The sequence below is a fragment of the Anolis sagrei genome, chromosome 1, assembly GCF_037176765.1.
Source record: "Anolis sagrei isolate rAnoSag1 chromosome 1, rAnoSag1.mat, whole genome shotgun sequence".
Classification (NCBI taxonomy): Eukaryota; Metazoa; Chordata; class Lepidosauria; order Squamata; family Dactyloidae; genus Anolis; species Anolis sagrei.
The window spans coordinates 101256099-101274621 of record NC_090021.1 but is presented as its reverse complement, the minus strand read 5'-3'; the positions used below and the strand labels follow the sequence as shown (position 1 = coordinate 101274621).

The window sequence follows — 18523 nt, the reverse complement described above, 5'->3', positions numbered from 1 at the left end:
CCCCAGATTAGGACCCTTGATGGCAAGCACCTCTGTTTTGTCTGGATTCAGTTTCAATTTGTTTTTTTCTCATCCAGCTCATTACCTCGTCCAAGCATTCATTCAGAGGAGACACAGTATCCTTAGCTGAAGCTGTTTTGGAAGGCATGGAGAAATATATTTGGGTGTCATCAGCATACTGATAACATCTTGTTCCATGTCTTGAATGATCTCTCCCAGCTGCTTCATGTAAATATTAAAGAGTATTGGGGATAGAATGGCACCTTGTGGGACATCACATAACAGCTCCTTCTTTGAGAAACAACTATCCCCAAGCACCACCATCTGGAACCTGCCTGTGAGTCATGACCAGAACCACTGCAACAGAGTGCCTCTGATTCCCAGCCCCTCCAGGTCTTCCAGAAGGATACCATGGTTGATGGTATCAAAGGCCGTTGAGAGGTCTAGAAGCACTAACAATGGCACACTCCTGCTGTCAGTGTTAAGACAGAGATCATCCATGAAGGCGACCATAGCAGTCTCAACTCCGTATCCTGCTCTGAAACCGGTTTGAAATGGGTCAAGGAAGTGTGTGTCATCCAAGACTGCCTGGAGTTGGAGGGCAACTGCCTTCTCAATCACTTTGGCCCCAAAAAGGGAGGTTGGATACTGGTTTATAATTATTAAGGTCCAAGGGATCCAGAGAGGGCTTCTTAAGCAGTGGTCTAACTACTGCTTCTTTTAAAGGGGAAAATTCTCCTCCCTGAGAGATGCATTAATAGTTTGTTGTATTTGAGATGAAATTGTGTCTCCTTCCTGGACAACCAGCCAAGAGGGACAGGGATCAAGAAAACAGTTCTTACCAGCCACAGCAGCTTGTCCACATCCTCAGTACTCAGTAACGACTTGAGAAAATGAAAGTATTTACAAGAAAGAAAGAAAGAAAGAAAGAAAGAAAGAAAGAAGAACAGTTGACCATCACAATATGAGTGATAGGCGAATGCCGATGCAAATGAGACTAAGTCTGGTAAGACAAGTACATAAATGACACACAACTTTATTGGATCTTAAATATAAGCAATTTCATTTGCTATAGCCGATAGATCCCTGACACTGAATTGGTGAAGCTTGTATACTGGAAAACTTTTTGATCAGTGTTTTTGTTATTCTGGAAATTATGACAGTGGCAGTTAATTAGATTTCATTTTAAAAAACAGCATATATCAAAATGCTTATCCTCTCTTTTTTGGAAGGGAGGGAAATGTTGCATGGCGTTAGGAGGAATATTTGTAAAAGCAGTTAATAATAATTTATTTGACTAGTCATATGACCATTTCAAAATATAACAGGAATAAAATACAAGGCAAAAAGGAGAGGACAGCAGCTGACCTTCTATTTACAGTCATAATCTTATTTTCCTGGTTCTTCTCTCAGGAAATGTTCTCTTCTCTTGATAGCTTTCAGAATAAAAAGGCTTATTCTGATTATGGTGGATCTTTCTTGAGGAATGTCATAAGATAATTTCTGTTGGGGGACCTGCAGTTGGATAATATTGGATGTAAATATCTGTATTGCAGTTCAGCATATGCTGGACAGTCAATTAAGAAATGTTCAATATCTTCCACTGTTTGTTCTCCCCATTTGCAGAATCTCTCACTTCTTGGGATGTTACACTAATGCCTGGTTTTCATCATAATACTGAGCTGTTCAAACCTAGTCATTGCATTAAGAAGAATAATCCACAGCAAGATTACATTGTGTCTATTCAGATACAGATTTTGATGTGTTTTCAGAGTGACATACTGAATTGCTTAGGTAGTTAGGTATAGTTAGTATGGCTAAGACTTTCAGGAAATATAAAATGGATGCTGTTAGAAGACAGTCGAAAGGATGTATAACAGAAAAGGTTAATGAAGGTATTCAACATATTTTTCATTCCACGTAATTTTTAGCTAGTGGATGGGTTTTTCATGAGTGTTTTTGTTTACCTATTTCAACAGGAATTTTCATAATGTAACAAAGCTCCCCCAAATCTTGTGTACACTACGTGTGTAGTGAAGCAACTCATCTTTGTCATTATAGAGCTCGCAGTCCAATGCCTATGGCAGTACTCTATGGAGAGTAAAGAATAGGGTAAAATCTGTATACATGAAATAGGTTAACACAACCCCTATAATGGTTATTTAGCAACCTCAGAAGCAAAGCTATGGTAGAAGCAAATGAACTTCTGAGATTCTCTTATTCATAAGAAGAAGAAGAATTGTGAATCACATTAGCCTGGGATTTTAGGACTTGTAGTCCAAAGTAATTTGTCTAAGCAAAACTCAGAAATTACAGATGGGGCAAGCACTCAACAATGTTCTCAACTTTTCCCAAATTACGTTTTATTTAGTTATAGTGTTTGTGATTTAATGGAGTTTGGTCATATCTCTGATTTGAAATAATCTGTGGGGGATATATATGTCTAACTGTATTTCAAAAAATAGTCAAATATCTTCTTTGTATTACAGAAATAAGCACCCTAAAAACTTGTTCCTATGGATTTGTTATATTATATTGGCTGGATGCAGTGGGAAAAATTCATCAATGGAAGTAATTTGGTCAACAGATTTGAAATGAGGTGACCTCCCATCGCCAGGCCCCTATGCATTCCAAAACCCCACTCTTGAGAGCTGGAAACCTCTCCAGAGTTGAGAGAAGAAAGTCCCATTGTCCTGATGCTGTGAGGCCAGTGGAATATTAGATTTAGACCATCCAGTCTAATCTTTACATGTGGTTATCTCCTCAGTCCCATTGTATCCTCACAAGAAGCTTGTAAGGTCAGTAGGCAGAACAAGAAAGAAGAAGAGGTAGACTTTTAAATGATAACACAAGCAGATGGGAGTCTAAAACCAGAATTTCTTGGTCCAAATTATAATTACAACAGCACAAATTACTGCATATTACAACTATACAGACAATAGTATAACTTATACTATTGATAATTTCTCTTAAAGATGGGAAAATTGAATATAGGCACCATAAAAATGACCAAATGGCTTGCTGCTACATATAAAACCATATTTAAATTGCCACTGAGCTCATCTACTGAATTGCTTTAGATTGGAAGGTTAGACATGCTTAATCCTTCTTCTATCCACTGCTTTTGCACAGGAAGTCTTGCATCCCTTTCAAGACTCTGGTTTCTAGATGTATATTTATCCTATCACACTCATGTCACAAGTCCTTACATTAGCTACCTCTTCTCTCCAAGGAAATGAGTGGCAGGGAGAAGACTCAACATGTTGATCAATTCTAGTATTTCCTCATGGGTTGCTCTTTTCTGACTCAATTCATTGTTCCTCTTGAATAATCCCAAGTAGTCAGGCTACTGTCTGTAGCCAGAACTGATTGATCATTCAGAAACCTGGTCTTGCTTCAGGCTAGCTGTCTAACAGAACCAGTTTGCTGGGTTCCTGAGAAATGTCGCAGGAATTCAAGTTAGCATGTATTCTACTCCCTCCAGGTAAAGATGGACCAACATATTTAGGATAGCCTTTCCCCTAGAATATTTTAGACATACAATTGAAACATCACCACCCCACACAAACACATACACATACCACCAACTTTAAGACTGAGAGTGCACCTACACTGTAGAATTAATGCGCATGGGAATTGTAGTTTTATAAGGCTTTTAGCCTTCTCTGGCAAACAGTGCTGGTGACTCTCCAAACTACAACTCCCAGAATTCCACAGCATTGAACCATGACAGTTAACATGCTGTCAAACTGCATTAATTTAATAGTACAGATGCAACCTGAATAAGTGTTTCATTAACCTTTTAAGGCATTTGGGGAGGAGTATCCTCTCATTTGATTTAAAGTTCCCCCCTCCCCCAATGTTGTGTGATTTGGTTCCTTAAGGAGCCCTCTCGTATACTAAGGCAACACAAAAATTGTAGAAATTCTACCCAAAGCCTCAGAGAATTGAGGTGAGCATTACTCAAAGATATTGGGATTATAATCTTTGTGCTGGTATGCCAGAGTGAGAATTGCCACAAGAGAAATGTGGCGTAAAGAGTTTTAATTTTTTTTAAAAAAAAATGTGTGATCTTTTTTTGAACCTTCTCAAAGTATTGCTTCAGGTTGGCAATTCCAGTTTAGTGAAAAGAGATCCAGTTTTGTCCTCTGTTTCTTCAGTTATGATCTGTTTATACAGGTGCTGGCCTGTGTCACATATAATTAGCCTCTGGTGAAACCTTTTTGAAAAAATCAGAAATGTCTGCTTCTAACCTGTAAAATGGTATACACTGATAATGCTGAACATAACAGGAACTGTATGCAGATACAACTGAGCATAAAGTGGCAGGAAGTGGTAACAAAAACCATCCAAGCAGTAATAGAACCAGTTCCACTCATATACACACACTTTCGTGGTTGTCTCCACTTGTTATGGTTAAAATATGGGGGAGACAGGTATCAGGGAAGGTATATTCTAGCAGAACACAAAGAGATGGGGAAACTTAGCTGATAAGAGAGTCAGCCCCATACAAGGATAGTGGAAGGTAGTGGTGCAAATCAGACAAGTTACAAATGTGTGTTATTTTTGCAGTCCTAAAGCTACTTACAAGGGAATAATTCCCATTGAGTACCATGAGATTCACACTCAGAGAATTGCACTTCTCCAAAAAAGCAAATAACTTTGTATCTACTTCTGTAAAAAGAACATTAAGTTCTCCAACTTTGCTATTAAATGAGATTTTAGAAAAAACATTAACTAAATTTCAATGACATGAACTCAGCTCTTGAGCTTTTACACAATTAGCCTTCTTTATGTGCACCCCTTCAAGTTGCCTATCAATTTATGGTAAACCCACACATTTCATAGGGGTTTCTTAGGCAATAAATACTTTTAAGGTTTTTCTGCCAGTTTCAGCCCATTGCTTTAAGAGAAGAATACTATATCACATAGGCCCTTTCCACACTGCACCTATATCCCAGGATCTTATCCCAGGTTATCTTTTTATCCCACATAGCTGGCAGTGAAGACTTATATAATCCAATTTAAAATAAATAATCTTGGATCAGATCCTAGTGTATAGGGCAGTGTAAAAGAGGACTTAGGCCCCTTCCACACAACTGAATAAAATCCCACATTTTCTGCATTAAACTGGAATATATGGCAATATAGACTCACATAATTCAGTTCAAAACAAATATTGTGGGATTTTCTGCCTTGATATTCTGGCATATATGGCTATGTAGAAGGGCTCATAGTTTTCAATCATACTTGTGGATATTTATCCAAACTTATTTGATATATGTCAGAGGGAGATGGTGAAAAGATTGGAAATTAGAGAAAAGGTCATAGCACTTGCCCTTCCAAATAGATAGATAGAAACAGACATACACATACAGAAATGGAAGGGCCAGTGCTTAAAGCCCTTCTTTTCCTTTCTAAACTCCAAATGAGAATATATAATGGAAAAGATCTTTTGCTTAAATTTGTAGGTATACCAGAAGGTATGAATATAGTAGAAATTAAAAAAAAACATTAAACTATCCAATTCTGGAATTACTTGATTTACTCGTTTTATATTCCTATGTCCTGTCCCATGAAACCATACCAACATCTGGACCAATCTGTGTTCTAGCAATATTTCATCCATCTTAGAAGATCTACAGTTTCTCTCTCTCATTCTTTCCGTCTTGCTCTCTTACTCTTTATATATGTAGTGTTTGTAAGAGATACCCTAAACTTCATTTATAGAATCTTGTCAAATATCTATATCCTTAGCAGCACTAAAACAAGATAAATAATATATGTAATCAATTGTTACATTTTCTGTTCCATTGGTAAATATTATGGGCAAGAAATTTGCTGCATGTTTTTGTTTTTTGCACACCATCTCTCCAGGATAAATACATGTTTTAGTAATAGTTGTATTTTAACAAAATTACTACAGTATCTCTTAGCAGTCATCTGTATGATGTGTCTCGGAACTGTAAGTACTTTGGATATTGAAGTGTTGTGTTTGTTTCCTGTTCCATGAATAATGTACCACTGATTGGAACTAAATATATGTTTAGTTAAAATGGTTGAGATTTAGAGGACCATGGAAGCTTCTAAAATACATTAAAATCTCAGAGAGCTTCATTTTTTGTTGTTTCTTTGAATACGGGGGTGGGAGGGAGGGCTGTTCCAGAAAAGCGATAAAAAGATTCCTTTGGATTAAAACAAGCCTAAAGTTGAAATCAGATTAAACATGCCAGATTCAAAATATAGTATAGTATGCTGGATTTGTTAAATAGTGTGTGGCAACATATTCAAATAACCAACAAATACCTGTAGAGAACTGTGAAAATACATGCATCTTCATATAAATGTTTGCAGTTTTTACCATGAATCTCAAAATGATTATCTTTTATTTCCTTCACAGATCAAATTATGACATCATCATCCAAAGGGATTTTCCGGCCATTCCTGTTTATCTTTATTGTTCTGGGCTTCTTTATGACATGCCTGCTTATTTATATCAAGCCGACAAACAGCTGGATCTCCAGCCCCATCGAATCAGCAAGCTCAGTTCTGAAAATGAAGAACTTCTTCTCTACCAAAAGTGATTATGTCAACGAGACGACTATTCTGATATGGGTGTGGCCATTTGGCCAGACATTTGACCTGAAATTTTGCCCAACATTCAACATACATGGATGTCATCTCACTACTGACCGCACACTGTATAACCGCTCCCATGCCGTTCTCATTCACCACAGAGACATCAGTTGGGATCTGACTAACTTACCTCAGCAACCGAGGCCGTCATTTCAGAAATGGATCTGGATGAACTTGGAATCGCCAACACACACTCCACAGAAGACTGGGATTGAACATCTTTTCAATCTGACCCTCACTTACCGCCGAGATTCAGATATTCAAGTGCCTTATGGCTTCATGATGGTCAACACAAACTCCTTTTTGTTTGAAATGCCAAATAAAGAAAGGCTAGTTTGTTGGGTAGTGAGTAACTGGAACCCTGAACATGCAAGGGTCAAATATTACAATGAACTAAGTAAATACCTTGAAATACATACCTATGGGCAAGCATTTGGTGACTATGTGAGTGACAAAAATTTGATCCCAACTATTTCCACTTGCAAATTTTACCTTTCCTTTGAGAATTCTATTCACAAAGACTATATCACGGAGAAACTTTACAATGCCTTTCTGGCAGGATCTGTGCCAGTTGTTCTTGGCCCTTCTAGAGAAAACTATGAGAACTACATCCCAGCTAGTTCTTTCATACATGTGGAGGATTTTCTCTCCCCGAGGGACCTTTCAGAGTATCTTTTGATGCTTGACAAAAACGACAAACTGTATATTAGCTACTTCAACTGGAGGAAAGATTTTTCAGTGCGCCTTCCTCGATTCTGGGAATCACATGCATGCCTTGCGTGCGACCATGTAAAAAGACACCAGGAATACAAATCTGTTGGTAATTTAGAAAAATGGTTTTGGAATTAAACTTTTGAACCTTTTGCACTTTATACTTAAAAAGCAAGAAAAACAATTATTTGAAGATGGAGAAAAACTTCATCAGTCAAGGGGATCACTGTTTTTCTTGTCCATTCTTGGGTACAGCATATTCCGTTTAGACTATTGTTCCTAAATACGGATGATTAAATTCAGACCCTAACCTAGAACCTTTCTCTAGAAAGTAGGAAGGTATCTGATTATTTAGATATGCCTTTGAAAAGAAACTAAGAACGGGCAACCTGAGAGAGATTTTGATGGCATTGTGGAAGCAACTGCCCAACATGAAAATCTAGAAGTAGCAAATCTTGCAGGGGTGGAAAACCCAATCAGAAACTCAAATGGAAGCTTTTTGGAGATCCATACATGTGTCTGGCACAAAATGGATGCACAAATTATTTTTTTCTGAGCCACTGGCATGGGACCTTATTTATTTTATTGGAAATCCTGCTATGTATATAGCTGGTTATATGCACTGAAGAGTAATGTTATTGTTTACCATTCTTTTAAAAAAATATCCCATTTTTAAACAAAGCAGTCACTGGCCAATATATGTAGTGATGATGTTTACATTGGCTAAGATCATTTCCTCTAGGAGTGAGGGAAGATGATAAAAATAATGATTTTTTGCAGTGTAGAGGTTCATGGTAGACTTGTGGATTTGAGCTTGTGGAACTAGATTTTTTTAAACAAAAAAACTTTTGGTCATCCTCTATACAAATATTTTTAAAGCAAAACCCCTCAGAAAAACTTGGATTTTCCTCTACTTAAGCTTAATGTCTACTAAGGTTTACAAAATTTCCATATTTAGATATATGTCCTAAAGTGCTTTTTTCTTACTTTCTTTGTAATTTAAGATTTCAGAAAGCTTTAGATTAAAGTTTATTTCAGTTTGGGTCAAAGAAACATGCCAGGTCAGACTATTTATCCATTCTAGTCCAATGATTCTCCCAAGTTTTAAGCAGAGATCAGGTGCTCCAGTCTGGTTCTGCTTAGCTGTCAACACTCACAAATGGTCCCAATATATTCAAGACACAAATTATGTGATCTATAGCTCAATCAAGTTCCCTCCCATAATAGTAATCATAATGGTCTTATCTAAAATAGAATGGGAAGACATATTTGATGGTCAGTGAATCAGTCTAAACTTTCTAAGCTGAAGACACAAATGGGTTTTTTAATGTCTTGTTTTATGATGGATGTGAAGCCCTTTATCCTAGAGTTTTTGAGGCACAGTGAAAGACTGCAGCCTCTTCACCAAGTATAACATAACTGCTGACAGAACTGCTCACCTGTTTGAAATGGAGAAGAGGCAGTAAGCCAGCGACCAGATGATTACCAGCACCATCAATATCATGATTTGTTCGACACTGTGAATACAGTTTGGGAGCTGGTGCTGGATATAATTCCCTCTGTGCTCCCAGCATTGTTGATCTGTGAACAGAGACCTATTTCTAATTGTGGTTGTTTTCACTGGGTAGTAGAACATTTTAATTCTATTTCAATGACATTTGTAAATATACCATATTGTCCAGAATGTCTAGTAGACGACTGACTTGGAAGATACTGAAAATCAAGAAATATTTTTTCCAAGTATAGAATAGTACTACTCTGAAGATAAATGAGGGTGACTTCAGTGCATTGAGATACTGCTATATAACTCCAGGGTGTATATTTTTGAAATGAATATGGGAAGATGCAACCATTTTTTTTAATTTTAGAGGATTATTCCACTGACTTAGCACTTTGTGGCTTGATCTGCTCCTCTCCATTTGTGAATGTATTAATTGAAGTTTTGCTTGAAATCACATAAATGCAACAGAAAACAGTGGCTTGTTTAGGTAGTGTGGATGGGTTGCCAGAAGAAGTATGTACTCAAAGTTCTTCTCTCTCTGATTTCAACAGGGAAGGCTGTGCTGCTTTCTTCAAAGTATATTATTGAATAAACAAAACCTAGAGGTTTTAGAAGGCAGCAGTTTCCCATAAATATAGTTAACTCTAAATTCAGTAATTGAAGAGACAAAATGTCTATGGATAAGAAATGAAAGGGTAAAGAATTAAATGTATTTTGAAGTGTGTTGCTTTGATACTATTTATTGTGCTGCTCCAGTGAAGCACTACATCTTTCAAAATTGTTGTGGATCCTTGCAGCTAATGATATTTAACTGTGATACACTCACACTGTTTCAAAAGGTACAAAACTAGTCTAGTTTTGTTTACAAAACTCTCAAAACTCAAATTAAGCATTTACCTCAGATTTCTCTGCAGTATTTGAGTTTTGCAGTTGCTCATTTCTAATTCTGTCAAAATCAGTTCAAGTTTCCCCTGTCACGAGATTAGCAGACTCGTGGAAGCATCTCTGAGGACATGGCTACTTGCTTCGCTCACCACTGTGTCTTTGTCTCCACTACCAGTATCCATAAACTCAATAGACACAAACCTACATATCTGTTTCTCATGTGATCTAGAATCCTATGTGTTTAATATCAACATTATGGGCAAAGATTGTTCATGAAAGCACAGTTCTTAACCACATGAAGGACAATCTGTCCATCTGCAGTGACCCCTTCTCTCAAAATGAGGGCGAATCAGCTTTGTGGCAGTTGCACATTGCACAGAGCCAATCCGAGTCACTAAACCCTTGAATCACATTAACAAAAGTCATTTTTGCTCCAAATTCCCCTTGAGAATCCAGAGCAAACCACAACTTTCACTCTGTGTATGGTGGAGCAATACACAGCTATTTACATGGTGACCCTTCCCATTTTCATAGTCACAAAGGGCATAACATCACGAGTAGCCATCACTTGTCACCTGAAGCGATGCTAATCAGAGCAACAAGGTGATCAGAGAAGAAATGGGGGAAGAGGGTAAATTCCTCCTCTTTCTGCTGCCATGCCACTTCGACACCTTCATCCATGTCACTTCAGATGATGAGCCAGACAGTTAGGACTCCCAGAAACCAAGGAGTTCACATCAAAACCATCCTGGTACTAATTCGGCATTTGCTATTCTGGGATAGCCATGGGATAAAGGGTCCATGTAGAACTGCCTAATATTCACATTGGCCTGACATATTAACCCAATGGGCACTGTGATCAATTCATTCCACTGTATTTGTTACATTTTCATTTATTATCCACCAGCAGATGTAAATCTATATTTACTGTTCTGTTACCATATCGCTTATGGCAACAAGCATATCATATTAAATGAAGATGTAGTCATGTTTAGAGTAAATCCATTTTTTTTCTATGGGAATGTTACTCAAAAATAACCTACTCCCCATTGACCAATTATGACCAAGTCCGGATTCAACCTGATAGTTATGTTTTCAAAATGTTAATATACAAGTTAACCTTTGCTGTTTGGAATATAATTATTCATAGCCATTCATAGCACAGAGTCACTGTAGATTTGCAATGTAACTCTGTGGTAATTGTAAATGAACAATGTTCCTTTGTACCAGAACTTTGGACATTGCATGTTCCATTAAGCATCTAGGCAAATGGATCTTCATGCATTGCAGTTTTTTCTGTTCTTCTCAGATCAGACATGTGGCAATTACTTCTTAATACAGTAATTGTTTATTGAGAGAAGTGTCATACAACCTGTGTACTACTTACAATAGAAGAAAGCTATTGGTATGCACTTCCTTGAATGAGAAACCATTCCTTTTGTGAGCGCTCTCATGTACAGTGTGGTGCACATAAAATACTGGTTCAGAGCAGTAGCCTCTGAAGTATAAAATCAGAAGATGAAACTGACATTTCCATTTTAAAATGATTGATTTGATCCCCCCCCCCCCCCCCCACCATTCCTGAACATTTGTGTCACAGTTACAGGTATTGCAACCTTTAAAAATGTATTTCTTGCTGGAAACTGTGAATCCCCTCTTTTCACCAGCATTTGCATTATGAAACTAAAAGGGAAAACTGATATGCACAAAATGATACAATAAAACAGTTTTTAAAAAAACTAAATTGAGTAATATAACTTGAATCTAATGGTGTCTGTTACAAGCAGAGTAGACTTTTGCTTGTAGTGGGATATGGGGAGGAAAAGGAGATGCATTATCTTCAATGTTTCTCTCCAGTGGGACCCCCCTGTGCCATAATCCATACATTCTTACACCTCTCCAAGCTCCCAGATTGACTTGAAGGGCATTTTGCGTTGCTATGCTATGCTAGAAAGGGAAGGCAGAAAAGCCCACATCTGTGTTCTGGATTCAGTTCATAGGACCCAAACTTCTTTGTTTATATTATATAATCATACATTGTATTTTTCTTTGTATTTTTGGTCAAAGCAATATGCCACAAATCATAATGAAGGTTGTATTTCCAGAACCCTTTTTGTGCCATGTTAATGAAATCTAAAAGAGCATACGATGTCAAAGTAATTTTGAATTGGAGTTCTTCTCACTTGAGTCATAGTATAGTTCCTGCATGTTTCACAGTAGTGACTGCTTCTGTCCCTTAAATATTTTCCTTTTCCCAGCTGGTATTCTTTCCTTCTTTTAAATATTAAATCAGATTTAAATTGTATCATTGCCTTTACATCCTAGCTTTTGGATGCACCTTGGCAGAAACAACTGTGAAACAAAAAAGTTCAAGTTTCTTTGTTACAAGTAATCACATAGCTTTGGTCCAGCAAAAACATCATATTGTGGCCTTTTGTGGGTTACGTCAAACATGGCTCTCCTGTGCTAACTGCAGTGTTCTTCTGATCCTTAAGGTGATTTGATATATTCCTGATGGAATTTCTGATTTTTCATACAAAAAAAATAGTTTTTTCTCAGCCTAAATACCCTAAAGGTATCAGAGGTCATCTGATATTTGAAGCTAAGCTCTAGTCAGTACTTGGATGGTAGATTGCCTTTGAATTTCAGGTGCTGAAGGCTAGGTTTCAAAGGAAGGAACTAGTAAAACTGTCTCTGAATATCCGTTGTCTAAAATCACTGGATTGCCTTAAATTGACCCCATGATGTCTTGGATCCCATACTGAGAGAAAGTTCAGATGTACATTAAATAAGCCATCAGGTGGCTTGTGTGCACCTGCACACAAAAAAGTCAAGTTAAGTACAAATTAAATCAGAGGAAAGTGAGAAATTGATCTTCTTGTCATGAGTGTAGTCTTGTTTGGATAGGGAGCAGTTGTTTGTTTTCTTGTTTGGTTCATTGTTTTTCCTAGGAGAATGGAACCAAAGCAGAGCAGATGTGTTAATCTCTACAATTAGTTTCACCAAGAAATGTTTCTGGAAAATGCATTGAAATTATGTGCAGTATATCATGACCAAAAAATGTCCACCAGTATATTTAGTAAATTTATCTGGAGACTCCAATACATCTCTGTCATAGCTATGCTAACGTTTTGGTATAATTGTTGCTGAAACACTGACACCAAACTGAACATGAAAATAATTGTTATAGGAGCTCTCCACCTGATCCACTGGTTCCTTGTATGAGACCAGACACCCATTGCATTGCAGCATTGTGCATCTCTGTACCTTTGAAATTGGATACAGACTATTTTTTTAAAAAAAATCTAATTCCAAATGGATCACGTTAAAGGGGCAGTAGTACATTTTAAGTTTGTGGGTGTTTGCATTACAGAGTTATATAGCTCTTCACACTTACAGAGTTGGCAAAAACAGCATGACAAGTTAGGTTACCTCTATAGAAAGAAAATAGGTCCTCAATAATTCTGAGTTGCACATCAGTGCCACTATATACAATTGTAGCAATTATGAAGTATCACAAGAAATAGAAATCATGCTTTGATTTGCTTTTAAATGTTATGATTTTATGGCAGAAAGGATTAAAGAGACCAGATTTTGAAGACTGATATTTTTATGTTTCTAATCACTTTAATTGCCACCCACATAATTCTAAAAGAAAGTTTAGTTGCTCCAATTGTGTAACTGTATCTTCCTTGGAATCCTATTATTGCATATGGGTAATGCATAGGTTAATATATACATTATTCTGTGAAATGTTAACAGTAACCCAATGATTACAAACATGTCTGTTACATTTTACTAAACAGATATTTAAATGCCTACAACTTGAGTTTAGCACAAGGACTTAATTAAACATCTGTTTGAATGTGAACATCGGGTCTTGTTCTACAACCCTTGTAATGAAGATCTTAAACTGTTTTAAAGTATAACAACAATCTATACTGGATCTCAAATTTTGGTTTAGTACAAAGCACAGCTAGAAGACAGGTTTGTGGCATGACTTTGCACAATATATGCCCCCAAGAACTGGATTTCTTATACAAGCAATATAGTCTCAAAGTAGCTTTTAATCTGTTCTTTTAATTATTTGATCTGAAAATCATTGGATGCTTTTGTTTAATATTCCCTTATTCTTTCTACTATTCTTTCTACCATTTTTTCATGGAAGAATGGACAGATTGGTGATGTGAGGAAGATAAACAAAGCCTTGCATTTATGAATTGCTAACAAACTGAAACTAAATTGATTTTGACAGTTGTTTAGTGCTTAAAGTAATGATGTCACTCCAGCCCTAAGATCTCAGTTGCAGAACCTTCATCTAGAGGGCAGTTACAAGACTTCATATTAGATTGTCTGTATTTGTTAGATGCAATAATAATAGCAAGAGCAGTCACAACAAGAATGGGTCCGTAATGCACTACATGAGCTTTAGGAGCCTATATGATGCAGTGATTTGAGTGTTGTCCTGGGACTTGAGGAAATAAATTTTCAAACCCTTGTTTTAGTCAGGGAAAGCCTGGGAGATGATTTGAGGAAAATTGCTCTCTCTCTCCTCCCTCCTGTTATTATACCTAGAAGAGAATGTCAGGTGAGACACCATGATCACTCAGGTGGTTTTCCACTGCACTCCGGATGAGCTGGCCCCTGCAGTTTCCAAGGGAAACCTGACTACACAATTTGTGAATAAATCTTGCCAAGTAAATCCTCAGACAAGATCACCATAAATCAGAGTTGACTTGAAGGCACATGATAACAACAAAAGTACTAGTGATTAGAATCATAATGGCACATGCCAAAAAATACCAATTCAGAGAGAGGGATATGTACTATGACAATGTGAATTTATATCATACTGGTCTCAATCGTCTCCCCACACTCAAAGAAGCATTCTGTTACTGCATGTTTATTAGCTAGAAGCCATGTTCTTTATACTGTATTTTGGCTTTTCAGCCCTCCTTTTTAACACAGTTCCTCTTCTGTGTATCCCAAAAATCCTGCAGTTCAACACCCACTGACCTCTATGTCATGGTCATGTTGTACCTCATCCTTGGAGTAAACAAGTATAGTATGCATATATAGTGAACACAATATCTATTTCTACAATAATGTTATTAGAGAAGTCAACTAAAAATACTCTTTGAATCCTTTGAGTTATTTCTAACGTGGAATCAGCGTGTACTGGATATACATACAGGATTCTGTATATATATTAAGAGTTAGCCCATGTCCAACTCTTCTTGTAAAAAGAGAGGGGTTTAAAAATGCTTAACTCCTCTGGTAAAATAAGAAGGATTTAAAAGTCTATTAATTTTGCAGTTAAGCACTCCTACTTACTTATTTTCTTGCCAAGAGGAGAAAAATAGATTAATATTTTATCAATCCTAGACAGACAGCTAAAATAAATGTAAGAGCACTTACAAGTTTCTCCAGTCAGCACCTTTAATGAACCAAAATGCTTTTGCTGGAATAAAACTATCTGTCAAGCCATCAGTAGTAGGATTCAGTACATGGATAAAATGCTTTGCTATCAACTCACTTCTATTTGAGACATTTTGTTCTTCTTGGACATCTACCACTTAAGGGATTATTGGCCTGGACCATCAGGCATAGCTACAATGATGGCAATCCAGGGTCAATATCATCCCCTAAAAACCTACCTCTTAAGGTCGGCACTGCTCCAACCAAAGAGTTTTTAAGGTATTGCAGTTCAGGGCACTGAAGGAAAATGAGTACAGCACTCTCCCACATGTGAAATGCACTGAGAATCTTATCACACGAAGCAAGCCATTTGTAATTACAGTTTGACAATAGCATCTTTGCATTCGATTTGTCAAATGATGTTGTTCCCGTCCTGCTGCTCTCCCAGTGAGAAACACCCTGGAAAGCATTGCTTTTACAAAAACATAATGCATTACTTCTAAAAGGAATGCTTTCCAACACTGGGAGAAGGAGCAATATCACGTGACAAGTCCAAGGCAAAAACTGTTGCTCTGCTGTAATTGTGATTTGCCAGTCGGCTGCGATAAATTCCCCAGGATCTTTCCACAGCTGCTTTTGTCAAGGCATCCGATTATTGAGAGAGCATTACACTCATTTCCTAGTGTTCCAATCTGCAGCCCCTCAGAAACTCTTTTGTTGGGGGTGGCTTTTGTTGGGGTCAAGGGGTACGTTTTGGAGGTCATGTTTATTAATTAGCCCCAGTAAATGTGAACTCCAAAAGTTACAATTTCATACCTCTGATGAATGATTTTGTGAATACAATGTCAGTCCATGTGCCATTTCTATGCTATTCTATTTTATCTATATGCAACCAGAAGGTCAATCTGAAAATGTTACTTTCATACAATTTAAATGTTTCAAGGGCAAATTTACACGTGTGCAAGGGGAATTTCCTCATTTCAAAGTCTTCAATTCTGTATCTATTTACCTGGAAGTAGATTGCTGGGACTTTCTCTTAGTAAACAAGTATGGGATTATGGTTTGTATCTTAATGTGCCAACTTGTTTCCAATGAATGAGCACAATTTTTAAAAAATAGGGGGGATACTGGTTAAATATGATTTCTTGAATTAATGCACTGCAATTTTGCACTACTTTATAAAAAAAAGGAAGAAATCTTTTTAAAAAATCTAAAATATGCCAAATATACAGTATGTAAAATTATATTTTTCTCACTTCATTTCATTGTCCTGTTTTATGATTGTGTTGATACGTGTTAACAATAATAGGACCCAACACATCAATGAATCACTTTGATTTTTATATTGGCTGCTTTCAGATACCACTTTTTCTACTTATTTTTGTATTTTCCATATCAGATTAATAAATAATCTTAGACAACATTGGTTATGATTTACAGATTGGTAGAGAATATGTGAATAAAAAGAATAGACATTCTGTTGGCCAGAAATTGAAACTATGTGTAAGTACTTTCAGATAACAAAATCACTTTAATTTGCCAGATTACTTTTTGTGTTACAAAATGGGAGAGGGTGCTATTAGTCTTGCTGTCCTTTCTGATATTGAATAATGTTGAAATGCAGTAGATGTGTACTGATCAAATTACCCATAATTAGTATTCTGGTGAAAGCTGAAAATCCTAATGAAGAGCCTAGTTCTGTGAACTCATAATGAACCCAAAGGCTTGATATCTAGTTCATTCATGGTGGGCAATGGCTCCACTGTCAAGGAGACATGAATCCACTCTGATTAAGCATATCCAAAATGATGAGTTCTCTTCTCTAGATAGATTTAGTAGCTCATTAAGACAGCTCATGTAAACTCAGAATATTTTATAGAAATTACCACTACTTGGGGTTGAGGTAGCAATTTTACATGTAATATGATGACAAGATGGATGGATGGCATCCTTGAAGTGACTGGACTGACCTTGAGGGAGCTGGGGGTGGTAACGGCCGACAGGGAGCTCTGGCGTGGGCTGGTCCATGAGGTCACGAAGAGTCGGAGACGACTGAATGAATGAACAACATGATGACAATGCAATACTTGGTTGTTAAGAAATGGATAAACCACAGAAAAGCAATTCTTTTGTCATCTTTACTATGTATTGTAAATGGTGAATGGGACTCAAGTCAGCTTACAATGAACAATATAAGTAAAATGGGAGGAGACCATTAAAATACAAATAAAAAATAACCAGATCTGTGTCTATGAAACAGGGTTCTAGGGAAAGTAGATAGATACCTTCGGTGTGAGCTACCAAATTTTAAAGGGAGGCAAGACACAATGTGTCATTCTGAAAACTCTGTTAAACTCTTCTCTAAGGCTAGAGCAGCCTGACCAAAAAGGATCATACACCCTTTTCCTGTCTCTCAGAAGTCAGGAATTGCTTTTCCATCTACAATCATAATATTCAACTGCTTTTGTATTTCAGACACTTGTGTTGTTGTGTTTTGCATGTAATTTACTGTACAAAAATGAAGGCAAATATCCAACTGTGATTTTTTTTAAAAAAGAAAAGAAAAATGCTATCATGGAAAATTATAGCTTCATTCTCAAATACACATTTTAAGAAGCCATGGAAAGACAGAAGGCCTTGTAAAAATGTGTATACTTTTTATTACAAGTTGAAGCTCTTTTTGTCCCTCGAGTGTTGCTCCCAAACTAAATGAGGTTTTCCTGTTGTTTGAATTAACATTTTACCCCTTAATATGTGAAAGTAAAATGATATGGTTGTATCCCCTCTCTCCTTTCGTTGTGAAAATTTATGTATTTTTGATAATATGTGATTATGTTCATGAATTCATATTACACTGAATACAGTCTGCAATGATCCATTTTGTGGAATGCCAGGAACAAATAACTATAACAAAAGGCTTCAATCTTTAGTCTGGAAATTTATTTTCCACAAGATTTCAAGCACTTCATTTGGGGGTTTTTTTAACACACACACAAATTTATTTATTAAGCATTCTTCCCAACGAATAATACACTGGATATGTAAATAAGTGTCAATAGATGCATAAAGTTGTTGTAACAGATATATTTAAAATAAAAAGACACAATCTAAAAGTTTATTCATTTCAGCCTGATTTTTACCATGGTCTTTAGCAAGACCTCACTCAATTCAAAAGAAAGACTGTCTCTTACCTTCATTGTTATAATATCCAGGATTCCCAGCATATCCTCAAGGTACCAGATTCCATCTGATCTTGGAAACTAAGCAGGGTAAGCCCTGGTTATAATTAGATGGGAAACCAGCAATGAATACCTTGTGTTGTGGGCATTTTATAAGAAGGAACTGGTAAAGCCACACACTAATAGAATTAGA

At 36.7% G+C, this 18523-nt stretch overlaps 1 protein-coding gene across 5 annotated transcripts in view; it reads left to right on the top strand.

The window, feature by feature from the left end:
- The window catches only part of FUT9 (fucosyltransferase 9), a 78093-nt gene extending 66795 nt beyond the window's left edge, over positions 1-11298 (top strand). For all 5 annotated transcript variants that reach the window (XM_060753055.2, XM_060753057.2, XM_067467447.1 and 2 more), the window contains one exon: positions 6401-11298. In XM_060753055.2, coding sequence (XP_060609038.2) covers positions 6401-7485 — 1085 coding nt within the window. In that variant the 3' untranslated portion in view covers positions 7486-11298. The remainder of the gene's footprint in view (positions 1-6400) is intronic.
- The last annotated feature ends 7225 nt before the right edge of the window (positions 11299-18523 follow it).